Source organism: Sebastes umbrosus, chromosome 17, assembly GCF_015220745.1.
Source record: "Sebastes umbrosus isolate fSebUmb1 chromosome 17, fSebUmb1.pri, whole genome shotgun sequence".
NCBI lineage: Eukaryota > Metazoa > Chordata > Actinopteri > Perciformes > Sebastidae > Sebastes > Sebastes umbrosus.
Window position 1 is genome coordinate 18,523,013 of NC_051285.1, and position 27,718 is coordinate 18,550,730.

Consider the following 27,718-nt stretch of genomic DNA (forward strand, 5'->3'; position numbering starts at 1 on the left):
TTATTGTCAATCTACCTAGGAAAACCATCCATCCTCTGAATGCCCTAGGTCTCTACTTGTTTGTCTGTAAAGTTTCATGAGGCTGTGATTATCCTAGAGGTCACCACAGGTCATTTTAAACAGTGAGGTTAAGTTTCAAAAAATGGTCTCAGTAAAATGAAATGGCTACTATGGGGACTAATACCATCACACATGAATACAGTTGGGCTCATTGGATCCACAAGAGTCTCAGCTTTACAGTGATAACCAATTTATATAATTCAATTTATATAAAGACTGTTTAGGGACCCCAGTATGCAGAAATATTCAAACACATCATTTTAGAAGGCAAAAATAATAAAAGTGGGCATGTCTGTAAAGGAGAGACTCGTGGGTACCCATAAAACCCATTTTCATTCGCATATCTTGAGGTCAGAGGTCGAGGGACCCCTTTGAAAATGACCATGCCATTTTTCCCTCGCCAGAATTTAGTCTAACTTTGGAGCATTATTTAGCCTTCTTCGCGACAAGCTATTATGACATGATTGGATGGATTAGTTTCATATGATATCTGTAGCTTCACTCCAGCTCTAAAACCTGCTAGAGCTTCTGAAAGACAGTAAAGTCGGTCGGGTGGGTCTCAGAGGGTTAAAAAAACATGATGAAATTTAAATCTGGGTTTGGTGCTTCTTCTCTTTGTGCAGTTTCATTTACACAATGTGTTTCTGGTAAAGGTGGAGACTACCTTGTGAAAGTAGCTACTTCAGTTACTAATCCATCTACATGCTAGCAGGACCAAGAGTACCATCGTCTGCCCGTCAGTATGCCGGCAGTTGGATGCTGTGACGTCAGCAGCACCTCAATAATCGGTGGTTTAATTTTTGAATCCCTGGCAACATTTCTTCCCTTCAAATGCATATTTAAAAGAACATATTGAAAAAAGGGCCTTATTTGCTATGTCTCTGTTCTATGTCTGTCAGCTAATTTTTTTCTGTCATTGTTGATATTAGTCTGTTTACATACATGTGTCCATGTCCACTCTTGAACGTTTTTTGTTTTTGTTGTTTGCTTATATGTTGTCCAGTTGGCCAGCTTATTTGTAAGTAATATTGTTTGACTAAGATTATGACAATTATTAGTATTATCACTTTTCTTTTCCTTCATTGACTTTTAATTTGAAAAAGAATAAAAATAAGTAAATTTAGTCCTCCAAAGAGGACGGATGGTGGCGGAAAAAAAAGAAGAACATATAGAAGAAGAGTTCAGTTTGTCGGCAGGTCAGACTATGACAAATGTCTTGGGGAAATAATATATTTTGGCTTCCCTGTTGTTAGTTTAGTTGTTATACACTTTAAAAGTAATTTGTATCGATTAGGGTGCTATCATATGGCAGTATATTATATGATTGGCCATAGATATACAGTAAAAAAAAAATAACTAGCTTATTATTTAGGAGAATGTCAAGGCTGACAGTGATGAACACAGTAACATACAATCACATTTACATGTAAATTTTACATCAGATATCAGTCAATCTTACAGTAAAAATGCGAGAACATGATTTAAGGTCAGTAAGAAGGAAGATGTAATAGTGAAAAATGTAAATCACTACGAGGATAAGTGGAAAAATCAAAAGCTATCTGTGGAAGAACATCTGTTCCTCGATGCCGAAGTGGTCTCTTAGTGAGGGATTTATAATGTGTCTTGTTGTCCCAGTTGAGCATCTCAGGCTGAGCAGGTTAAAACATGAACTTTGTAACAAGTCCTTTGTTCATCCTGCCAGTCTCAGCCTCATTTGATATTACTTCCAGCTTTCTGTGGATTTGCTAAGCAGTGCAGCACTGACATATTTTCTTCCGCACAAGGCAAATCCTGTAGCCAGTGTCAGGCTGTAGATTTTCAAAAAACAACCCAGGTCTACAATTAGATGAATTTTTATAGATTGTCAATTTGTGAAAACTGTGTTCAACCACTAGATGTCTACATTCAGAGGTCAAAGATAGCTCAGAGGTTTGGGGTCAGGTCCAGTGGAGCCAGCGGTGTAGGAGTGGAGTCATTAGCCCAGTTCAGGGTAAAATTGGCCCTGCTCTGGGCGGATGGCTCCGGTGCAGGGAAAGCAATATGGAAAGCGACACCTATGACCAAAATGAGAACTGAAACCAAGAGGACGAGTCCCCGGCGCAAGATCAGCTCATGTACAGAAAGCGGCGCTTGAGTTTTGGTGTTTGAAGTCTTTTTGCTCTGCTCAGCATCCCCCTCAGTTCCTCCTGTGTTTGTGCTGTTGGCCTCAGCATCATGGCCAGCATTCAGCTCCTGATCCTGGGTGTCGACTGGACTGTAGACTGGGGCTTCTTCGCTGTCCAGTTGGACCTTCAGGGTGCAAAGATGCTGCTGTCAATCAATATGTGAGTAACTCAAGTATGATAAACAGTCAAAGAAGTGAGAACACCCCGCTTAAAGGAACAATATGTAGTATATTTACTGTAATAAATCATAAAATGACCATGATATGTCATCAGAGGCTAAGAGCACACTAAGTTGAAATACTGGCTTCTCCGGCAACATTGCTACAGCCAGTATGTTCTCCTTTGAAATTTCCATTCTGGTGCAGAACGTATGTTTTTGTTTTGGATCTGTGTGATCTCGTCCACTGCCCATTTAGACACTCGGTTGCCACATAAACAAATTGGTAAGCAAGCAAACTAACTGGATCAACAGAGGTAACATTAACGTTAGATTCTACCCGACCAGAAAAGCCTCGGCACATCTCTCTGTGGTCCGTGTGCAGCTGGGTTATCAAGGCAGCGATTATTTGAGACACACAGTCGGTGAAGTGATTCCGACTACGGCTGGTCAGAGGCTAACGCCGTGATGCTAACACACATTAACTGCTATCAGTCACACCAGAGGAGCGGACGGGCCACGGCTCCAATGTTTTGAATTTGGACTGCAGTACCCATTTAAAACGCTAGCTGTCAGTGCTACATATTGCTCCTTTAACACACCACATAGTAGGCTATACATGTGCACTTACTGTATTAGGGCAGTCAGAAGTGTGCAGCACCATCGCTTCATTCAGCATTGTACTAGAAGGACGCTTTGGTATCACCACCACTTTCTTTCCAGCTCGCAGTTGAGCCTGAAAACACATTAGAGTGAGATTTATGAGAGACATAAAAATGATATATACTTTTATTCAGTTAAAGAAAACTCATTTATCCACAGTTCAAAAACTATTATATTACATCTAAATAAACTTTTCCTTGCAAAAATAATTCTTAGATTAAAATGCATTGATTTGTGGCATGTTTGAGGGTTTATGCAATGTTCATCTCTAACATTTATGTTTTTATTGTGAATGAGTTTAGAGATATAACTACGAAAGCTATGAAAAAGAAAATCAACAAAAGTAACTGAAACAAAGATTTAAAATGCTGCCAAACTTAATTTGATGTGGGGGAAAATGCTGCAGGGATGCCAGCATTTTCTGCCTCCTGATGAAGCTCCATTACAACAAAAATATTTCCTGAATAGTAAGTTTCATTTTCTGATCCTAATTCCTGCCCTCAATCCTTTTTGGAAAGGTTTAAATACCATGTGTGGTATAAAGAAAGATAAGAGCATCCTACCTTGAGTGTGACTTTCTTCCAGTTGAGTGTGAAGATTAGAAAGAGGAAGAAACCCGCCTCAAAGAAAGCACATATAAAGATACCCAGCCAAAAGCCTAAATAGAGGGACACAAATACGCACACAGTAAAGACTTATCTACAGTGTATTCACTTCTTACATACTATAAGAACATTGGTTAACAAGAAAAACAAATGATATACTTAATATTTATGACAAAAAAGACTAAGATACAGCCATGCGAGCCTCTATTGGAAAAATTAAAATGTTGACCTGATGAAGGTGCTAGATGAAAAGTCCGGATCACCACAGTTATTAGGCCTACAATTCATCCAGAGGGGGACATGAGTGTGTGTGTGTACCAAACTTCATGGCAATCCATTCGATTGTTGTCGAGACAATTCACTAAAAAACACGTCAATGATCATCAACACCGTGCCGTGCGTCGTTAAAAAGGGGAATGCTAGAGACATTATCCACTCAGGTACAATGAACTCCAAACATATTGCATATTTGCATATTAAATCAGAGCCACGCTTATATCATACCACAGTCTTGTCCGGCCTGGGAGTTGTCCATGTTCTCGTCTTACAACTTTAACCCTTTTACAGTGTGTTTTCAGTTCATGAAAGTTAATTGTTAACATTTTGGTCACCGAAAAATGTCAGCTTTCAGTTGTACTTCTGGTGCCTTCAAATTGGGTCGTATTCATGACGAGTCCATATGTACGCCCCCCCTCTTGTGGTATTCACGACCTCGTAAGTGGAAAGTTTCTGAAAGCTCTAAATTCACAAGTTGTGAAATGTTTGTTAACATTGTCAGAAATGGCGGAGGCCATGGAAGTTAATTTTTCAGTACATAATAAGTGAATATATTGTAATTTTAGTCGTATATTGTAATTATTCCTAATTTTATAATGTCTGAGGAAAATGTTGATATTCCCAACAGCCTCATCTTTTTCCTCTGTCATTATGCCTTTGTCATTCCTGCTTTATGTTACCCGCTTCCTAGCTTGCAAAATTGTTAGCCTCTGTGGCTTCTAGACGTCAACAGTAACATTAATGCTGCTGTTGGTTAGCAGTGGTGTTCTCACGACTTAACCACTTGAACGCCAAGCATATCATGTATACGTCTTCCCAAGTTGCAAACACAAGCTCAAGAGTTTCATTTGAAGTCGTCAATGGCTCCACCCTCTAGTGTCACTTCTGGTTGCAAAAAAACAATATGGCGACAGCCAAAAACCAAGATGGCAACGGCCAAAATGCTGAGCTCAAGGTTTCGAAACAGTAGTCCACAAACCAATGGGTGACGTCAGCGTGACTACATCCACTTCTTATATACAGTCTAAGGGGTTGAGGTTGAAGACTACAAGTTTAAAAATGAAAAAAATCTGGAGGTGTGCAGTTAGACAGAAGTGAGAAGTGAGCCCGATCTCTGCAGCCCATTCTCTCTGCTCACACTAGCGACTCGAGGCTATGTTAGTTGCTATTGGTACACCACACACCCGGATCTCCGACCGAACTGCCGGCGGTCGAGTTGCATTACGGGTAATGTAGGCACCAGGTCTTGACAAGAAAGAAGAATGTGTGGAATAAAAAAGATATTTCTGCTTTTTTAAACTGTCCATCACGAGGAGTGCAATGCTGGGCCCCGAGCCAGTAAAGGTTGGTGTAAGATCATATTCATAGCTTGTTTTCAGAAACATACAGAAATAGAATAGGATGGAAACACTACCTAATATTCTGAGCTTGGCAGCAAACATCAGAGCGATTCCCACTGGCAGAGCGATGCAGTAGTAACACACCAGGTTGGACAAGGCGGCAATTTTCTGCATCCCACATCCTATAAGAATCCCTGAGCAGACACACTGAAAACACACACAGATTGAAGCAACTAAAAAAGAGACATTGATTGAACAAAACAAGCAAGCAAACTCTGTGTACACTTGAACACTTGAGCACATTTGTTCTGGTCTGTAATAACATACCAGAAGAGCGTCAAAGAATTGTAGAAATGTGTAGACTGTGAGGCTCTCTGCGACCAACTCCACAATGTTTCTGCAGACAGTAGAAGAAGATCATCAAAAACAGAGTTGTCTTTACAGGATGCAGGAATGAACGTGTGTTGGTCTGAAACTTACTCATCAGAGGTAAATATGTAGCCAAAGACGGACTTAGAGCTAGCGAGGACGATACCCTGGCACACAGCAAGCACTCCTATAGCGAAGACGTTACGTAAGTGATAATACCTGACAAGTTGTATGTTACAAGATTGTAATGAATGACTTTTGTCCAGATTTACAAAATATCAAACACATTTGAAATTACGGTTGCATGGCTCTCACAGGAGCTATCTGCCAACCAATCAGAGTCAAGAATTCTCAGTGGACACGGTTTTGATTATATTAATTATGTATGTTTGTGTTTACAGATACGTGCATATGTGTCTTCATACCTGACAGAACCAGAGACACTTTGCAGGTGATTATGGCCCTGGTATAGTTCCCGGCCCCCAGAGCATTCCCAACGCGCACACAGGCAGCTGCCTGGACACCTAGAGGGAACTGCAAGGACCCCATGTTACTTTTTGGTGAGTTACAATGACTTACACAGCTTTGGGAAATACATTTATTCACTTTCTTTTTGATGAAAAGATTGATACCACTGTCATGTCTGAGTGTGAAATAGGGCACTGGAGCCAGGTGGCAGTTAGCTTAGCTTAGCTTAGCTTAGCTTAGCTTAGCCTAAAGACTGGAAGCAAGGGAAAACAGTTGTCCAATGTTCAAATGTAAACCTACCAGCACATCTAACACTTGCTAAATCTGCACATGAACAGAAATTATATTGATTTTAGGGGAGCTGTGCGCTGTAATTATTTCTTGAGGAACAACAGTTTATCTCCAGCTATAGACACGGTAGTAACAAGAAACAAGTTACAACGTAACATGCTGTAAAACCACAAACTGTCATTTTTCCACTTCTAAATAAAACAAACAAAATACAACATGTTAATCTGTAAGCTCTAGAGGTGATGGTAGTCCTATTTTTGAACTTTGGACAGAGCCAGGCTAGCTGTTTCCCCCTGCTTTTAGTCTTCAAGCCCAAAAATTGGTATTCAGGACCGCCCTAAAGCATTATAGGTCCCTTTTAAAGGGACTGTTTGTAACTTTTTAAGCGTATAAATGTAGCGGGTCGGCACATATGCGCGTTCACATATGCGCGCTCGCGTGTGGCCGGAGCCTCGTCTCCGCTGCCTGCTCTCCTTCACTCAGACAGCGCGTGCTTCCTCCACCTCTAGACGTGAACGCGTGTTCACTACACACTGCAGAAGAGTTAGTTTAGCTCTGAGAATATCTAGTGAATGCACAGGGGACGTTTGTGCAGAAATAAATGCTGCAGCTCCTCCAGACCAACAGAGGTTTCCCGTGTCTTGTGAAGTGATGGAGCTCTTCAGAGAGTTACGTTGTCTTCTCGTTACCGACCGGGTGCCGGTGTCTCCTCTGCTCTCTCCGGCTGCGGGCGGAGAGAGCAGGGAGACACGCTGTAGAGCCCCGCTGCTTCAGCCTGCACTTAGGCAGAAAAAGCCAACACTAGGATCAGATCTAAATCATGTTCATGGAGAGACCTTCATCTGGTCAGCTAACATTACTGCCAAGCAGCTGAAATATAGAGTGATATTGTGGTTTTAGCTGACGTGTGTTGCCTCACTGTTTTGAGCGACGCTCGTTCAGGTATATTTAGAGCGAGCAAGCGCGAGCCCGGCGCTGACTTTCGTTGATTTCACGGCCACAGGTGTCGCTGTTAACAAGCATTTCTGAAAGTTACAAACAGTCCCTTTAATATACATATGGTATTGATCTTCTCATCTAAAGTCAATCAGTGCATTTCCCAAAATTCTGAATTATTGTTAAATAATAATATGTCCATAAATGTTCCAGTGAACACATTGGATGATGCATACCATAAATGTTACGGCTCCTATTTCCACCATCACATGCTGGGCAGCGAGATCCACCTCTCCAAGTATACCTGATATGATAAAGGTCACATTCAGACATTTACAAAGACTTAAAAAGTTACACCGACAAACTTGTGATGTTTGACCAAGCAGTCTTTGGTATGGTACATTTTGATTATTGTCTTCATTTTCAATTAACGGCATAATGCTGGTGGATTGATGTCCATGTCCAAAACCAGAATTTTATTTGGGCAAAAAAGTAAGGTGAATTTATGGTCACACAGTTACTGTATATAATTTTTTTTGTGCCTTTACCTTGTGTACCTTGTTTTAGGTGGTTTGCTTTATTCAAAATTGGACACTTAAGCCAGTTTACAGTAAAACAAATCAATTCACTTTGTTTGTATGGCATAATTTGTCCATCAACTTGGTAATACCAAACAAAAGCTAGGAGGAAATAATTATTATGTTTTATATATGTTTTATATTTGAAATATCAATTAAATACTTTTCTGAATATTCTTAAACATCAATTTTAAAGTCACTGTATAGAGCATCTTTACAGTTACTCTGGTGGTATTTGTTTGTGGAAAAAAAATGACAAAATCCATACATAATTTTGGCCCTACATCTTTAAAGAAATTTCAAAAGCAACACTGACCAGCAAGGAAACCTCCAATCTCCCAGACCCACCATTCAAAGCAGATCATGAATGCACTGGGAATAGCCAGCTTCAAATAGGAGCCCCACTCCTGCAGACAGTCAGTGGACCAGCCTGCAGAAAGTTTCACACAGAAGGGTTATACTCAATATGGCCTGTAGAGGACGACAGTTTTTTGAAGACAGAGTGTAAAAACACAACTGCTTACATGCGTCATTTGGCCCGGATGTGTAGCAGAACAGCTGATTTGGTCATTTAGTATTCACATTTGTGTGTGTAACTCACCTCCCCATGTCTGCTGATGGAGCTTCTTCCATCTGATGTAGCCAAACAGCAGCAGGCAGATGGCAATCTGAGAGAGGCTGTTAGCAATTGCTGACCCACTGGAAACACACATGATAGAACATCTTTTTATATTGGAGGATGTCTAGTGATGGTCTACATTAACTGTGACTCCATTCCTCTCTCTCTCTAGACAAAGCCAGGGAAGGACTGCACACTGAAGGGTCAAAGGTCAGTAACAAGACAGTTAAATTTACACTGAACACACTTGATGTCTAAGAGTCTGAGAATAAGCCCTACAAATTTGGAGTCGATGCTTGATATGGAAGCGGAGGGACAAACCTGACCCGACCACAGGGACCTGATTGGTTAAGTGGACTGCCTGTTGAATAAAATGTTTGTCCAGCTGGACCAGGATCAACTCCTGTCAGAGCTCTCTCTTCTTTCCCTACAATGCCTCGCTCTCTAAATACAGTACAAAAATAATAAACATCAGTGTACTGCTGGCTTTGTTTTCACAAAAAACAAATCTTTTCAGATAGATTAAAATGGATAATGAGCTCTCTGACCTCCTGTCCTCTTCTTTCCAAACTCCTGGCTATGCATTAGCCCCCAGCCCTCTCCTATATGGACAACAGTGAAGTGATCAGGAGAGAGAAAGAGAGTCTCTCTACTTTAAATGCTGTAGAGGCTTAACTAGTATGTTTTATTGGTCATGGCACTTGAGGCCTGATACCAAATCTAGCAACACAAATTCCATCGAAACTGAAAAGGTAAGGAGGAGCAGCATGACACACTTACATGACACCCAACTCGAGGCTGAAAATTAGGATGTAGTTGGCCGCCAGGTTAAAAATGTTTGCTGCTGCTGCTGTGTACATCTGAGGAAGAATGATCCCCTGACAGACAAAAAAGACATGCAATCCACAATCAGATATCCTGTAGAGTGAATATTCAAACTGCATGAACAAACACATTCAGGAAACAAACAGCATTCCAGTAACAAGACTAAGAGGCTACAGTCATGCTGGCAGCTTGGTGAGGCTTTGAGCTCAATGCCAATGTCAGCATGCTAAGTGGTATATGCGCATGTTAAGCATATATAAAGTTTTACCATGTTCATCAATTTAGTTTAGCGTGTTAGCATGCTAACTACGGCTGTCAATCTATTAAAATATTTTATTTTATTAATTATTAATTAATTCATATTTAAATTTAATGATTGTCCATAGTTAATCACGTTTAAACGCAAATTAATCAAACATTTTGCATCTTCAAAAAATGTACCTTAAAGGAAGATTTGTCAAGTATTTAATACTCTTATCAACATGGGAGTGGGAAAATCTGCTTGCTTTATGCAAATGTATGTATATATTTATTATTGAACATTAATTAACAACACAAAACAATGACAAAACCCTCACATGTACTGCATTTAGAATAAAAATATGCTCAAATCATAACATAGCAAACTGAAGCCAAACAGGCAACAACAGCTGTCAGTGTGTCAGTGTGCTGACTTGACTATGACTTGCCCCAAACTGCATGTGATTATCATAAAGTGGGCATGTCTGTAAAGGAGAGACTCGTGGGTACCCATAGAACCTATTTTCATTCACATATCTTTAGGTCCTCCTTAGCAACAAGCTAGTATGACATGATTGGTACTAATGGATTCCTTAGGTTTTGTAGTTTCATATGATGCCAGTATCTTCACTCTAGCTTTAAAACTAAGCCTGCTACAACCTCAAAATCGCAAGGTGCCTTAATGCGTTAAAGAAATGAGTGGTGTTAAAATGAATTTGCATTAACGCTTTAACTTTGACAGCCTTGATTTGCAAAGTAGCACTAAGCACAATGTATAGCTAAGGATGATGTGAATGTCACTAGATTTGCAGCTACTTGGTCATAAACTAAAGTATTGACAAATTGAATTTTGACCTGATGGTGGCGCTAGAGGAAAACTTCCCATCACTGGATCACCACAGTTATTGCAATTCATCCTGAGGGGAACATGAATGGCGCTAGAGGATAAGTCAGATGATCATCAAGGTCAATAGGATGCAACGTCTGGGAATGTCTGTAGAAAATGTTGTGTGAATACATTTATCCGCTCTCATGGCTAAAGAAAAGCAAAAGAATCATCTCATGTTTTGATGATGGACTGACAAAACTGCTGACATGGTACGGCGTAACACAAATACAATTCATCAAAATGATCAAGACATGAGGGGATTCTCTCTCTTTTTTACCACTGGGGTGCCACCATTTCCTGAATTTGTTTTGGGGAAACGAACACATTGCAGTCCGTTTTTTGAGGCAGGGCACCCACTGAAATTCAGTGCAGGAGAAGTGTTTCCTCTTATAAACTTACTTGGTTTTGTAGGTAGGCAACTTGCAGCTGGTGCAGGAACATGGCCTGTAGCAGAGACAAAGGGAGAAGAAATAAAAGAATAAAACTGGTACCAGCCAGGATTCTCAAACACAATTTTGTTGCTGCTTTTAGCTGTCGATATATATGTTGCTATGCTGCTCATTAATTTCCGAATGTTTTGTTGTGTTTGAACAAGGTTAACATGGATGCTAATAATATGATCAAAACATATTAATGGGGTAATATTACAATTACTCTAATCACTCTCTAACTGAATTATCTCAGTCAAATTAAGGAGGTAATTGCAGTAAGCACAACATGATGGACAGTAGACGTGTCTTGCTTTAGAATCACTGTATCATTTATACACTTTGGTTTGAATATTAGCAAGGACTGTAGGCATTCATTGCTTTCTATAAATGGCTACTGTTTTTATGCCCATTGCTGCAGCTACTCCTGCTTTTCCTTAATTACTTTTATTTTCTGCACCAGAGAGGTCATGGAGAGAAATGGATGGAACATGATTTTTTTATACACAGATAATGACATGGCGAGCACTGTTGGAAAAATGATTCAGAGTGAATCCATCAACATAGAAAAAAACAATGAAGTTTCATCATTTTCTCTACTATTATTTTGTAGAGCTTAAGATATTTCCTGTTAGTTACCTCACATCCTTCAACTATCATTAAAAAAGATATACATTGAATTTGGGTCACTGTAAATGCTTTAAGATAAACTTAATCAGATCACTCACAGTGATCAGGTTAGGTGTGCAAATAAACACGCTGCATGGCTTGAAGACAAGGCCAGAGAGTACTATCTTTTGGTATTTACAGGACAAATACTGGAACACACGTCCACTCTTTTGAGTCTTCACTCTTGAGTCGTCACTGAGTTGGTCACCAGAGTTGTGCAATCATTGTTTTCAGATGAAAACATCACCACAAACTCAAAACTCCTGGCCTCATTCACCGCTATGCTTCCTATTTTGGGGAACTGGTTGTACCTAAACTTGATTTGCATTTCTTGGTTTTTAATACAGAGCCTATAGTATGTCCTAAAGTGCTAATTCCGTAGCTCAAGTAACTGTAGAATATTGCATAATACAACATTTATTAAATTAAGCAATACAAATCATTTTTGTCCACACTAATGTTTCAGTTCAGTGCACTCACTGGAACAGCTGGGAGAAATATCATCACGTAGAGGTGGGCAATTCTGAAAGGGAGACAGTAATATTAACAAAGAATATAGAAGCAAAGAGACGAAACTCCTGTGTTTTTTTGACAACAGCTGCCATTTTGGACTGAAAGCGCTTATTATATTTTTTATATTTTATTGTTCAACACAGGCCATTTTGGTAGAATATGACAATAGATTAGAAATAATTTTGTTTTACTTTTTCACCTCACTTTCTACATTTTACTGGCTTCAGGTAGCCCCTTTCAGTCCAAAATGGCGGAAGCGTAGCTTTGCTGCTGGGCGCTGATGTTGCAATGGAACGAACAATTGACTTTCACTTCTTGGCAATATACGTTCTTTGATATTAATTTAGTAGAGCAAACACATAGAAAATGCCCCTCTTTTTGCAAGTGTATATATGAAGTGTCAAAACTTTGTGTCGGTTGACATTCAATTTCTGCTTAGTTGCTTTAGTTCCTCAAAATAAAATAAATAAAGACAGGAATCTAACTACATACTATAGGTGGAATCACATATCCAGGTGTCTAAAGCTGCATACGCAATATTCACACAAATACCTACATAAATGTATATACAAAAATTACCTTAAGCACACCCACATAAAATACCCCTATACACACTAATCCACTAACCTGGAATAATACAATATATAGAGGTCAGTAACACCACTGATAAGAATAACACCCATGGCACTAAAAATGAAGATATGAGTCTTGTTTATTTTCTTTAAAAGACAACCTAACTGACAGTTGGTTGTCAGCGAAGCATCAGCATTTTGTACACTCTCTGACACATATATGCAGAACACACACACACACACACACACACACACACATATAAGGTATTAATCAGTTTCATAAACTGTGAATTTACCTCGCCACCTCCTCCCCTTGGTGCAAAATGAGCAGCAACTTGTGAGTGTTGATGAGAAGCCCCCAACAGGGCAGACAAAACAGCAGCAGGATCAATGTACTCCTCTGGAGAATTACTCCCGCGCGTTTCATGTTCTTACTGCCGAATGTCTGCAAAACACAAATGAGACAAAAGAGAACTGAATCTGATTACAATAGGTTCAAAATGTGAACCTCTCTGTAGATAATACCCAGTAAGAATTAGGACATCATAATAGACAATGCTCACCTGAGAAATAAGTGTGTCACACGCCAGGGCAAGGCCATAGCCTGTTGCAGATGTGGTCATGTTAATGGTCTGAGAGGTGGAGAATCAAAAACAAGAAAACCAGAGAACAAAAACTGTAAGTGCAATCTAAGATGTGCTGCTATCTCCCTAAAATCTAAACCAGTAAGTAGGAAGGGGCCCTGCCTGCCCAGTACGATTTTACCCCAACATTTCAACAGGCTTATTCACTTCAGTGTCACTGTGTCCTAGCTCAGTCCGTTATGATCTGCACCGGGACATTTAGGAAGCAGCTATTTCTGTAGTCTCTCCAAAATCAAGATAGAGGGCTGTGCTCTTGTGCACAAGAAAACTGGAGATATGAGACTGATCCTGGATGTCAACCCGCACAATGCATGCAGAAGAAGTTTATTGTCTGTGTGGTCTCAAGGTGCTGAACACTTTTTGTTTCACCCCTGAGATTCTATCCCATCTAAAAAGATTTCAGTCTTTTTAGGATTTCATGTCTGAATCCAGAGATTTTTGAAATTTTTCACACACCAATTTGTCCATTGAATATCATTTTCGCCTGTAATGTGCATGTTGATACATCCAATCTCACTGAGAATCAACACCCTGGTCTGCAGCTTGCCGCAACTGTCAGCCAATTTCAGTTCATTGCTTTCCTTTGTAGGTCTGTATAGTTCAGTGCCAACTGTTCTCACAATTCCGATGAACTGTGGTTACTCCCAACACACAATGCTCTCACAAGACAACGTTATTGTATTTTGACCAGCGCCAAATGGTAGACAGCCAAAGTAGTAGTAGACGAGTGTGCGGTGAAATGAGTTCAACATTTAGCAAGCCAAAGAGAGCCGGATATTTATTTTTATTTATTTTATTGTTTATTTTTGCAGGGACAGCACACATTAAAACTAATTGCACCAGAATTAGCTAGAAGCTAATTTGCTTCTGTTCCTGGACAGGTAGACCGAAAAACAACCATCCATCCATCCATCCATTTTCTTCCGCTTATCCGGGGCGGGGGGGCAGGAGGCTTAGCAGGGAATTTCAGACGTCCCTCTCCCCAGCAACGTTTTACAGCTCTTCCTGGGGGACCCCGAGGCATTCCCAGGCCAGACGAGATATATAATCTCTCCAGCGTGTTCTGGGTCTACCCCGGAGCCTCTTACCAGTTGGCCATGCCTGGAAAACCTCCAAAAGGAGGCGTCCAGGAGGCATCCTGATCAGATGCCCGAACCACCTCAGCTGGCCCCTTTTGACAAAAGTGGCCAATCAAACTAAGGCTGATGCTGTCCATATGCATCAATCATGTGTGACTAAATTAGTCTTTTTGCTCTATATGTGTCTGCTGCTGGTCTCAGGTCTTGCAAAAAAGATTTCAATCTCAGGTGGCTGGCTTCCATGACTTTGTAGAGGTCTGATACTGGGACCAATATAAACAAATAGTCTTTGGGTCAGTGGAAGCAACAATGATGCCATTTACCAAACGGTCTGTGGTCTATGGTTAATGAATGGTCTCTTCCAGGATTACAATATCATCAGCCACGAGGCACGAGGTATCGCTGAATGGCTTAATGAGTATGGCCAATTTGTGAATCATCTGCTATGGACTTTAACCAGATATCAACCCAACTGAAGACTGATGTGTTAGACCGCACTAGCCTGGTTCAAGACCTCTGAATTGCCACCCACGCCTCAGATTTGTTCAGCAATTCCAATACGGTAGGTCTGTTGTGTTCATTGACAGATGTTTTTGCCAGTTGGAGAAACAGTCGACTAGGGATGTAACCATTCATCTACTATATCGATATATCGATTTATATTCCTGCGATACAACTACATCGATCTGTACTCGGCAAGTTGTCCTTCACAGGAGACGTATATCGATATAAATTCGATTTGAAACACAAAAATCGATTGTATCAATACTGAGGATTTGCACCTTGTATTTAAGGACGACAAACGTTATATTAAAGTGTTTTTTAACACTTGTATTAGTAAAGAAATGTTAAACATTACTCCGGTTCTCCAGACATGCGCCAGCTCTGCCCTCTGCAGCGCGAGCGCGCATCCATGGCGTGCATGCAGACGAACGGAGATCTGGACTCCTCCTCTCTCACCTGGTAGAGGCTGGAGGGAGACGGGCACCGGTCTGCATGAGACGGGAGGCTGTCGGCTTCATCCACAGGAGCTTCCCCCATGCACTGTCGGTTTTTCATTCAGAGAAAATGACCTTTTCCCGTCATGATATCTACTGTATGTAAACGCAGCATCAGCCTCACGGATCCAGCTGGAGAGCAGACGGTCCGCGCGGCAAATTATCACGACGGGAGTAAAGTAAAAATCAACACAGAAATTCAACTAACGTCAGTCTAATATAGTTTTAAAATGTTTTCCCGTATGTTTTCATGTATGAAAAGAGCCCAAATGAACACTGCAGGTGGACTACTTGATTACTATAAGCAGATTATTTAAACAGCGTTCGTATAGGAATGATTAGTGTCCCAAGCTATTTGATCACTATCAGCTGTTTGATCACTATCAGCGGTTGATCACTGTATTATTGCTCTACCGTTTATATTGAAAATGAACACAGAAGCAGCAGGTTAAATCACTGTTCATTTAACTTGAATAGAAGTTGGTTTATTATATTTTTTGTTAAATATTGCACTGCCTTGTATCTTGAGAACTGAAGCAGCGGGTCCTGCAGTTGCACTTTTTATTATTTTATTATAAAAGGTGTATGTATTTGCCATTAATCGTTGTTTACTTGTTTATATCCATAATTAATTTATCCCTGATTCCCTTACAAGAAAAACTTTCAGGAATCCTGACCTGCACTGTACTGTATCAGCTATTTATTTCACAGTCAAACTGACTGAATTTTTGGCAAAAAAAAGTTACTGTATCGATTTCAAATCATTGAATCGTTCCGTATCGTATTGTGTTGCTCTAGATGAGCCAAATATTGTCCTGAATCGTATCGGAACCATGGAAATCGTATTGTATCTTATCGTTGTAAAAACGTATCGTTACACCCCTACAGTCGACCTATCAGAGCTTAGTAGTCAGGATAAGATATTCATGAAAATAGCGTGAGAGTGAGTGAGAGCAGCGCAGCTTGCTCTGGCTGGTGGGCGGTGCTTGGTATTTCCTTAACTGATCTCAACATGGCGGCCGGGTCACAAACTTTCTCATTTTACAGCTAAACAGTACATTACAAGATGTTTCTGAAAACATTAGAAGTGAGAAATTGCCATTACAGTAACAGAATATTGATTCATATTTGATCAGCGCTGCCGAGTTTGACCGTTTTGTTTTGTTTGCGATTGATTGACAGCTGCTCAGAGACGGCAAGGCTCCAGCTCGGCTATAATTGGTTGTTTTCCTCTGGTCTACGAAATCTTGCAGATGCCATTAGGAGCACTGGAGGACACAGAGGCACATGATTTTTTTTCAGATTACCTGTTTCATGCACTACCGTTTTATAACAATAACTACTTTAAATCATATTTGCTCCATTTCTACCTACTGCTGCTTTAAAGGTGCACAAAATGAGCATCATCATCTCACACACACAGAATACTTCAGATATTCCAATGATGAATAGTAGAAAAAAGTACTGTCAGCAGTAGAAGTAGTACAGTATGTAGAAAGAGTAGTGGTAGTAGTTGTAGTACTTTAGTTGCAGTAGGTTAAATCAATTAGTCTACAAAGGAATAAAAATAGTACCGCTGAGGCCAGTGCGTATCCAGCCAGCTCTGCATTGCCAATGTGACCACAGAATATGGTGGTAACAAACTGCAGGAGGAAGTTCAGTTTCCGAGACAGCAGCTGCAGAAACAAACCCAAAGAAGACAAACAGCCCATCATTGATCAGGTGAAACTGATGCAGCCAATTATTACTGACAGCTTATCTGTACTCAGTGAAGAAGTTTGAAGTTAGAGCGCAGCATTGCGAAATCACCAAGCAGACAGGTTTGCACTAAGAAACACTATAAGCACAATTTGATCAATTTGCATATTATAATTTAGAACTGGTAATTGATTGCACTGTTTGACTGTAGTCTGTAACATTCAACAGTACCTCTGGCTATAGGAGCCAAATGTATAGCCTAACAGTCGTGGCTCTGTGTGAATAACATACCAACCCCCCATCAGCACTTCAACTTTCCCCTACTCACCAGTGGGCCCGTGAGCCGTAAGACCTGGTAGAGTTCTTCTCTGTAGGCCAGTGGTAGCCAACGTCTGACATACGCACACCGAAACAGTTTGGAGCTGACCACCGTCGCCTCGTCTCCCTCAGTGCCTACCGTCTTGGCAACAGAAACCCCAGCAGCGGGCCTTGCACCCGGCAAAGGGTGTGCAGGTTCTGGGGATCCTAGCTTCTCCATTTAAACACAGAAAAAGAAGAGAGAAGGGAGAGGAAAGTGAGAAAAGCTAAGGGTCGAAGGAGGGAGGGTGCAGGGAGGGAGGGAGTGACGTAAGAGAGAGCAAGGAGGGGGGTCCTCGGTCTATCTGGGTTTAGAAATACACCACATGCACTTCTTCAAAGTTATTGATTGAATGCTATGGTTTGGAGAAGGAGGGAGGTGAGAGAATGAAAAAGGAGAGAGGAACATAAAACAGAGGGAGTGACACAAGGAGTGGAAAGTCTTTATTTGTGAATACAATGATCAAAGCAGGGCTGATGAATGTTTCTTGGTAGGGAGGGGAATACTGTGTTTCTGAGTATTTGTAGTGTATAGCCTATACCGTGAGTGCGTGCTTTGTGAACCTGTTTCATTAGCATGTTTTGATGTGTGTGTGTGTGTGTGTGGTCTTGCTGGTCTCAGTAGTAATCTGATGAGGAATGCTTGTTTGCACTGTGTACACAAAGTGCTCTGATGGCACACACTCTGCAGGCTTTGATTCGTTTTATTACGGGGCAGTCATGCTGTTCATGTTTGTGTGTAACAACTGATCTTATCTGCATCTGATTGTACTTTGACCACTGTCCTTACCCCTGGGGTTGGCCTCCTCACGTACTTGTGACATACACAAACACGTGTGCACACAAACCTGCACTCATCAAGTTTCTCCTGATAGAACTCTGCAACTTAAACATTTATTTACCAACATCTACAGGTATCATCAACTTACATGTTAATATATGACTGTGACTGAGCAGCAGGATGGGTTTAATCAGCGATCTTTATCTTTAGCCTCTCAGAAAAGGCACAGTTTCAGGACAGTTGATATGCATCATTTGTAATAACAGCATGGCCAAATAAGGTCACAAGCAGCTATCAGTTTACACATACAGCTGAAAAGGTTACAGGTGTGTGTGTATGGTGAGAAACAGGAGACCCCTGCATGTGTCTATCAAGTATATAGGTTACTAGGTAGTCAATTGTGCAACTTCACATAAAGAGCGTATTCTTTCCACACAACTATGTTGCAATTGCTGCTAATGTTTGATCTGACCACACACAAAAAATTTTTTTAGACTGAATATCATGTGCCGATTATAAAAAGTCCAAAGCATTAAAATTCACTTTATCAAATGCAAATACATGAGCAAGGAAGTTGGATGTCTTAGGGAGGCATGACTAATACAACTGGCACTTTCTATGCTCAGTCAAAATCACAAAAGGGATTTTTTTTTTGAGAGCAAGTAGAAACTGTCAGAGTGAAAAAAGGGGTTAGCAGATACAGGCCTATCATTTTAAGAAGCTTAAAATGTGTGCTCAGGGTTGAGACAGGACAAAGGGAAATCAACATGTGATATAAAAGTAGTAACAGCAATAATGATAAATGAAGCTCAGCGTAAGTTCAATCAGGAAGACTATCTTTATGCTTCATTCATAATCAATTATCTCTCTCTTCTCCTGCTTCTTCTCAATCAGCTGATTATGGGCGTTCACTCTTTTAGTGAAACCAACCAGATTTTGACACAATCCCGATCAGAGAGAAAAACTTTAATTATTTTCTCCTCTCTGCTGCTGTCAGCTGTCGTTATAGCCATTCATCTCTGGTCATCATATCCTGTGCCCAGGTTGAGCTCATCAGAGTTCCACTTTTCATCACATCCAGCTTAGGTCTCGTAGGTCTCATTAACTACCTGCAGCTGAAGGAACCCTTTCAGCTGGTCAATGCCTCTCTCTAGTGGGTAAGAGAGGGAGGGCTGTTGGAAACATGCACACACCTGGCTAAAGTAAATACAAGTAAAAAGTCCTGGTCCGAAAACACCACATATATCAGATTAACAGAAGTAGCTGTTTAAAATACTAACGACACATGAGATTTTTAGGTTGTAGCGGACACAGTTTTAAAGCTAGAGTGAAGATACTGACATATAAATCTAGAAAACCTGTGGAATCAATACGTACCAACAATGTTATACTAGCTTGTTGCGAAGGAGGTTAAATAACGCTCCAAACTTGCACTAAATTTTGGTGAAGAAAAACTGTTATGGCCCTTTTCAAAGGGGTCCTTTGACCCTTGACCTCAAGATATGTGAATGTAAATAGGTTCTATGGGTACCCACGAGTCTCCCCTTTTCAGACATGCCCACTTTATAATAATCACAGTTTGGGGCAAGTCATAGTCAAGTCAGCACACTGACACACTGACAGCTGTTGTTGCCTGCTGGGCTTGAGTTTGCCATGTTGTGATTTGAGCATATTTTTTATGCTAAATGCAGTACCTGTGAGGGTTTCTGGACAATATTTGTCATTGTTTTGTGTTGGAAATTGACTTCCAATGATAAATATATAAACTCTGAAAAAAAAGTTTGTAAACTTGTGTTTGGTCAATTATTTCTCTGTTGTTACAATGCTAATTGGCATTGTATTTTACATCTTTGGAAAGCCTGTTTATTAACCTTCACAATGATGTCCAACTTATAGGGATTATGTGGGTATCGCCGAAATAAAATTTGCCAAAATTCTCTGCCAATGGTAAACCGTGTATTCTCCTGTTGGTACTGACTCTTGTTTTGAGTTGTTTGGTGGGTTGGATGATTGAACTCTCTATCAGTAACAAGGAACAAACACCTGACGGTGTATTAAATTAATAAAGTGTAAAATTGCCAATATGTCTTGTTTGTTCCTTGTTACTGATAGAGAGTTCAATCATCCAATCCACCAAACAACTAAAAACAGGAGTCAATACCAACAGGAGAATACACTGTTTAGCATTGGCAGAGAATTTTGGCAAATTTTACTTGAGCGCTACCCACATAATTAGCAGTGCAGCTCATCCCACAAATGCATGATCCTTTCAAGTTGGACATCATTGTGAAGGTAAATAAACAGGCTTTCCAACGATGTGACATACAATGCCAATTAGCAACAGAGAAATAATCGACCAAACACAAATTTCCAAACTTTTTTTTCTGAGTTTACATACATTTGCATAAAGCAAGCATATTTGCCCGCTCCCATGTTGATAAGTATTAAAGTAAATAAATTATTAAATACTTGACAAATCTCCCTTTAAGGTATATTTATAACAGATAAAAAATGGGCGATTAATTTGCGATTAATCACAATTAACTATGGACAATCATGCGATTAATTGCGATTAAATATTTTAATCGATTGACAGCCCTAGTTTATATACATGGAAAAAATGGGAGACAGTGACTTGCTTTATCAACAAATAACAAAATAGGCCTATATTGTCAAACCCATTAGAAAATTGCATTATCAATATCTTATGGGCTTTAAAAGCCATATGAAAAGAACACGTAAAACATGCAATTTAATCCTTAGATCCACACCCTAGAAGTTTTAGTGCCATTGTAATGACTACAGCCAATAAAAAAGTGTCCTTGTGTTTGCACATTATAAGTACGCAACAATAAAAAAGTAAGAATCAGGGGTGGGAGGATGGAAAGGGTGTTGGCAGGAACAGGGAAGCAGAATGATGAGAAAGTCATTGAGAAACAGTGAAGGGAGTTATAAAAGTGTCCTCACAGTGAAGCATATAAAAAGAGCTACTGAAGAGTTGAACAGTCCTCCACATTCTCATGTTCACACACAGGGAACATCACAAAGAAAACACAGACAAGGAACAAGAAGAAATAATAATTGTCAGGTAAGAGGTAACTGTTTGCACTGTCTTACATGTTATTCACATGTTTACATAGTTTATTTTATTGGTATAAACCCAGAGAGCATTGCTACTGTGTTGTTGTATGACTTGAGAAGAAATAGTTACTCTTATTTATTTTAAGCAAACTGCAATCACATATTACTTTGCTATTAACTTCAAGTAATAAGTGCCAGCAACAACAAACTGTGCCTTTAAGAAAAATGGACTGCATTTATATGACACTTTTATCCAAAGGGATGATTTTACAGCACATCTAACAAGCAGGTTTTTCTAAATTTAGTCGTCAGAATCATGGTAAAACAAACACTGGCGAGGTTATAATATAACAACAAATTGGTTTCTTTTCTTGGACACAAGAAGGTTATATTTTCTTTAATGCTTAAATATTACAGATATTATGAACGGGATCTGGCGTATACACGAGTAGAACTGTACCAAATTGCTGAGTGTAATATTTAAAAGCATAAATTATCTCAAAAAATCTATGAGATGGCAGGTTTTTTATGTTTTACAAAAAAAGCATAGCATTTTCCAGACTTTGTACTCCTAAATCGATGCTTAAAAACAATCCATTATCATCTCTAAAAATCACTTATGGACAAATTTTGAATTTGTATTCTCTAAGCTTGTATAACAATTTGATTGTTTTTGGCCTATTAGACGAGGAGACGGGAGAAAGGTTTGGCTCGCAAAGAAACTTAGATCGACTGAAAGAGAGGAAGTAAATTGGAAAATTATACTGAGGGTAAAAACACAAATGATTAATGTGTGAAGTGTTTGTGTCACAGATGTTGGTAGCCTAATGAGGTGGAGAAAAACAACTCAGAATATCAGGCAAGGCAAGTTTATTTGTATAGCACCTTTCAGCAACAATTTAAAGTGCTTTACATAAAACATAAAACTGGGGGAAAAAAGTTTGGAAAATTTGTGTTTGGTCGATTATTTCTCTGTTGTTACAATGTTAATTGGCATTGTATTTTACATTGTTGGAAAGCCTGTTTATTTACCTTCACAATGATGTCCAACTTGTAAGGATCATGCGTTTGTGGGATGAGCAGCACAGCTGATTATGTGGGTAGCGCCCAAGAAAAATTTGCCAAAATGCTCTGCCAATGGTAAACAGTGTATTCTCATGTTGGAATTGACTCTTGTTTTGAGTTGTTTGGTGGATTGGATGATTGAACTCTCTATCAGTAACAAGGAACGAATAAAACACTTTATTCATTTAATACACCGTCAGGAGCCTAAGTAGTGGGTGGAAGATCCATACGCAGCCACAACAGCCTGGCACATCCTCCTCATGCTGGTCACCAACCAGGTCACACGTTGCTGTGGGATCCATTCCTCAACCAGGAGGTTAAATAACACACCAAACGTGCGGGGAAAAGCTGGCATGGCCATTTTCAAAGGGGTCCCTTGACCTCTGACCCCAAGATGCAGGAAAATGGGTTCTATGGGTACCCACGAGTCTCCCCTTTACAGACATGGCCACTTTATGATAATCACATGCAGTTTGGGGCAAGTCATAGTCAAATCAGCACATTGACACACTGACAGCTATTGTTGCCTGTTGGGCTTCAGTTTGCCTGTAATGATTTGAGCATATTCTTTATGCTAAATGCAGTACCTGTGAGGGTTTCTGGACAATATTTTCATTGTTTTGTGTTGTTAATTGATTTCCAATAGTAAATATTTACATATATTTGCATAAAGCAAGCATATTTGTCCCCTCCCATGTTGATAGTAGTATTAAATACCTGATAAATCGCCCTTTAAGGTACATTTTTAACAGATAAAGAATGTGCGATTAATTTGCAATTAACCATTAGATATTTTAATCGATTGACAGACTCGTTTTTTTAAGCCAACGAGAAATGGAAAACAGAGCTAAATTAATAATTTACTTTGGACTTTGGGCTACATTTTGGTTGAGGAAAGATGCTATATTATCATTTCCGAAATGAGAAAATGAGAGCAAGCATACTGTATTTGTCCGCTCCCATGTTGATGAGAGTATTAAATACTTGACAAAATTTCCTTTAAGGTACATTTTTAATAGATAAAAATGTGTGATACACTAATACACATCTGTATGAAGGCTCTTTCTGATGATCTTTCCCTCACATTTAGGTTTATCCAAGGAAGAGTCAAATGAAGCTGATGTTCAGACCCCTTCTTCTCCATTTGCTCCTGTACTGTGCAACTGAGACATCAGGTAAGCCTGCCTGGTTTGCAAGTCTGGTCACCAAGAATTGAACTGACTTGTCTCTGTCAGTTAAATTATTCCCATAAAAAAACTTTTGTGCAATCTATAGCTTTCACTGCTTCACTCAGCCATCCCTTAAAGTTTCAACTCTCTCCCCCGTTTCTTTTCCTAAGGTGTCAAGATCCAGTCTGTCCCAGAAGTCAACAGTGAGGGTGTTATACAGACAGAGCTGGAGAAGACCGTGTCTCTGGTTTGTCAGTCTGACGGCGGCAATGAGACTCAGGCTGATGAAGAGTTGGTGTGGAAGAGGAATGGCGCTGTCATCAGTCTGACAGAAGGAAATAAGAAAGGTCGCAGCAGCGTGTGTGTTACACCCATCATCTATGAAGACAATGGTGCCACATTTACCTGCCACCTGAGCAAAAATGCCACAGTTACGGTTTCAGTCACCCTGAATGTCACATGTGAGTCCCTTCAAATAAATGTTAATAAAATACTAGTAACTAACAACTAATGTAAAGCTTTTAGGTTAGCCACTCTTTGGATCACACTGAAATATCTCAACAACTATTGAATGGACTGCTGTGAAATGTTGTATAGATATTCATGGTACACGGAATCCCACTGTATTCCTCTGACTTTTCCTCTAGTGCCACCACCAGGTCAAGTTTTCACTTTGTCTAATTCTGCTTTATGACCAAATATCTGCAAAACTAATGACATTGCCATGAGCCTCAGCTCTACAACATTGTGTTTTGTTCTAGCATGTATGCTAACATGCCTAAGTACAGCTTCAAGGAGCCACCAGTGTGGCTGTGCTTATAGGCGCAGTTGTGCTTTGAGACATAGGCCCTGTTCACACCTGGTATTAACATGTGTCCTCAGTGATCCGATCACAGGTGGACAGCTTTAAGTAAGTCTATTCATACCTAGCATTAGAATGTGTCTTCAGTGGCCCTTTGTGATCTCACTTCCCCGCCCAATTTGCAAAATAACACGTAGTTAAGCATCCTATGGTTTCTGAAAGGCACTATATAAGTCCAATTTATTAGGGCCCGAGCACCGACAAAGTCGGGTCCGAGGACCTATTGTTCTTCAAATGATTATTAGGGCCCGAGCACCGACAAAGTCGGGTCCGAGGACCTATTGTTCTTCTAATGATTATTATTCTTATTATTCTATTATGTCTTTGAGCGTGAAAACGAGGTGCTTGGGATACTAAACGCGTTTTTAAATTTTGCACACGTGTCAGACGTGCGTGAAATAAATATCTGATATGGGTTTCGTGCTCGGGTGTGGCAAATTGGCTCTCTAGCGCCCCCTATTGAGTAGCCCCGACGACACGTTTCACCTAAATTTATGAAATTTGGTAGGTATATGTACCATGATGAGACGTAAATAAAACCCTCTTGGAGGTATACCGTAAACCCAACCGGAAGTCGGCCATATTAGATTTTATGGCGTTTTTTTACCATTTCAAGGCGCTGTACTTTAACGAACTCCTCCTAGTGATTTAACCCGATCAACTTCAAATTTGGTCAGTAGTATCTTAAGACCTTTGGGATGAAAAGTTATCAAAAGATCAAAAAGTTATCGAACCATGTTGCCGTGGCGTGGCGGCGAAAAAGCTTCTTCGCCAAGAAACAGGAAGTTGTTGTAACTTTGTCGTACATTAACCTATATGCTCCAAATTTCTCATGCCTGATAAAGGTCCATGTCTGACGACATCCACATGCAAATTTTGACTCGCAGTCATAGCGCCACCTAGTGGTAACAGGAAATATCATGTTTTACACATTGATGTACTCTGCCTCAGAAATTAATCACATCTACCTCAAACTTGGTCAGTAGTATCTTAAGACCTTTGTGATGAAAAGTTATCAAAAGATCAGAAAGTTATCGAACCATGTTGCCGTGGCGTGGCGGCGAAAAAGCTTCTTCGCCAAAAAACAGGAGGCTGTTGTTACTTGACTTTACATAGTCCAATCTGCTCCAAACTTCACAAGCTGGATAATGGACCAGGCCTGAAGACATATATGTGGTATTATGCGTGATAGTCATAGCGCCCCCTACAGGAAACAGGAAGTTGTTGTAAATTGGCTGTACATTGTCCAATCTTCCCCAAATTTGACATGTTTTATAAGAGTCTTGCCCTGAAGACATGTACGTGCCCCGACGTGCGCGTTCCCCTGACGTGCGCGCGTGGGCGAGGGCCCGATCATCGCTGCTTGCAGCTTTAATTATTATTATTATTATTAGTAAACACATGGCTAATACAGCAGCTGTTTTGACGTAATATTACATGAATGTCAGTAGTAATATCCTACATATTTGTTAATTCTGGTACATTGTATTAACATCAAAATAAAAGGTTATTGTATCATTGTGGCAAAAGCAGCAGTGCCGGCACCGACAGCGCGGCGGTCCCCAGGGACCTCCGGTGCCGGCACCACTGTTTATTCCAGACCACAGCGGGGTACAGTGCTCCAGAGAGCCGGGGAGGACAGAGAACAGGCGGGCGGTCGGGTGTCAGCTCCGCGCAAAGCAGCGGAACAGAAAACACCAACACATCTCCAACAGTATGATAATAATGCACTTTGCGTGCCTAGTCTACATACAGTAGAGCACAGAGGCCGTTTCCATGCTGACAAGCGCCCGTGTCTGCCTGTTTAATTCACCTGAGGGCCGCGGATCCCAGCTGGACATCAGATGAGTAGGAGGTCCTTAATGTGGCCCAGGACGCATTCACGTACACACTGCTAAAAGAATGTGATCATATGTGGCCCAGACCACCTCTGAATGTAGTCTGGAAGATCCAATCTCAATGCGTCCTCAATGTGTCTTGAGTGTGTTCACACCTGTACTTAAAGCTGTCCATTTGTGATCCGATCACTGAGGACGCATGTTAATACCAGGTCTGAACAGGGCCATAGATTGTATATAGAGAGGCGAAGTCCCGCCCCTTCCGGTGGACCCCATGTGACCTTATTTCGGAAAAAATATGTACGGTAGTCAACAGTGAGAGACAAATCATTTTTTTATCCCGTTTGTATTGTGGCATGAATCACACATATGATGTTTGCCAATTTAAAACATATTTTTGTCAATTTGGATCAATGTCATCCATAGAAGAATGCTGTTAGCACTGCTAAAACTGCTGGCTAAAGGTTAACGTAAAACATTTTCTCTGTGACGTTCCTCTTCAGATCGCCCCGAGCTCTCTGGGTCAGAGGAGGTTGCAGTAGAAGAAGAGGCAGTGCTAGTGATGCAGTGTGATATCTGGGCCAATCCACCTGTCTTATCCGTGTCTTGGACACTTAATGGAAGCGCAGTGGATCTATTAGCAGGTGGCTTTTCAGTGACCAATGATGGCTTTACAAGTCGGCTAACCACCAACAGCGTGGAGAAAAGCTTGCATGAAGGCACGTATCAGTGCACAGCGAAGTCTCCCGTCTATGGAGGTCACAGCAAGCAATTCAGTGTCACAGTAACAGGTCAGCTCACACAATCAGTGTAATCAGCACATGAAATGATGAATCAGTCAGTCACTGTGATGAAAAAGTGGGTTGATCGTGGTCTTCCTCCTCATCTGTAGAAAAGACACTGAAGTTCCCACTGATGCCCATGATAGCAGGTCTGGTGGTGGTGTGCCTTACTGTGATTCTTGCCCTTGCTTCACGATGGAACAAATTTACAAAGGTAACACACAAAACACACGTATAAGACTGAGCCTGACTCACTACAAACTGAACCTCCTAATGCTTTATTTCTCTTTTGACAGTGCTGCAAGTAGGTTGTGCCCAAAGAAACTGATCTTCACCAAATGAGAGAAGCTAGGCATGAAGACATCACAACTCTTTTTTTGTGTGCATGAGACTGTGATTACCCATTTACTAATTTTTATCATATTTAACATTGTCTTAAAGATTGTTATGACATTTCAGGAAATGTGCTTATTTGCCTTCATGAAGAGAGGTCGAAAACCAACAATACCATTCTTCTATCTGTCTGTTAAATATGAAGCTAGCAGTTTAGCTTAGCTTAGCACAAAGACTGGAATCAAAGGGAAACTGCTAGCGCTAGCCTGACTCTGTCAGGTAGGCTAACCGTACAACCGTACAACCACAATGTGTGGGTTTTTGTACAGATTAAGCATACAAAATATAACATGTTAAACAATGAGCTT

At 40.4% G+C, this 27,718-nt stretch overlaps 2 protein-coding genes across 4 annotated transcripts; one reads left to right on the plus strand and one right to left on the minus strand.

Moving 5' to 3' along the window:
* Nucleotides 1–1,075: 1,075 nt before the first annotated feature.
* On the minus strand, nucleotides 1,076–17,677 carry LOC119475807 (multidrug and toxin extrusion protein 1-like). Of its 3 annotated transcripts, none has more exons than XM_037748862.1 (17): nucleotides 17,411–17,677; nucleotides 16,959–17,060; nucleotides 13,227–13,295; nucleotides 12,960–13,108; nucleotides 12,059–12,101; nucleotides 10,881–10,925; nucleotides 9,308–9,405; nucleotides 8,510–8,607; nucleotides 8,225–8,338; nucleotides 7,567–7,634; nucleotides 6,061–6,169; nucleotides 5,747–5,822; nucleotides 5,594–5,663; nucleotides 5,341–5,473; nucleotides 3,609–3,703; nucleotides 3,014–3,118; nucleotides 1,076–2,343 (listed from the first exon to the last, which is right to left on the minus strand). In XM_037748862.1, exons 1-17 carry the CDS (start codon nucleotides 17,618–17,620, stop codon nucleotides 1,984–1,986), a joined length of 1,944 nt encoding a protein of 647 aa, XP_037604790.1. In that variant the 5' UTR covers nucleotides 17,621–17,677; the 3' UTR covers nucleotides 1,076–1,983. The 3 variants fall into 3 exon arrangements, with proteins under 3 accessions (XP_037604790.1, XP_037604789.1, XP_037604788.1); XM_037748861.1 differs by having other exon boundaries at nucleotides 1,076–2,349; XM_037748860.1 differs by having other exon boundaries at nucleotides 1,076–2,370.
* Nucleotides 6,064–27,454, plus strand: tmigd1 (transmembrane and immunoglobulin domain containing 1). The gene is made up of 7 exons (XM_037748865.1): nucleotides 6,064–6,195; nucleotides 8,700–8,737; nucleotides 23,457–23,541; nucleotides 23,706–23,996; nucleotides 26,739–27,026; nucleotides 27,128–27,231; nucleotides 27,314–27,454. The coding sequence occupies exons 1-7, from the start codon at nucleotides 6,183–6,185 to the stop codon at nucleotides 27,323–27,325; spliced, it is 831 nt and encodes a 276-aa protein (XP_037604793.1). The 5' UTR covers nucleotides 6,064–6,182; the 3' UTR covers nucleotides 27,326–27,454.
* Nucleotides 27,455–27,718: the final 264 nt, after the last annotated feature.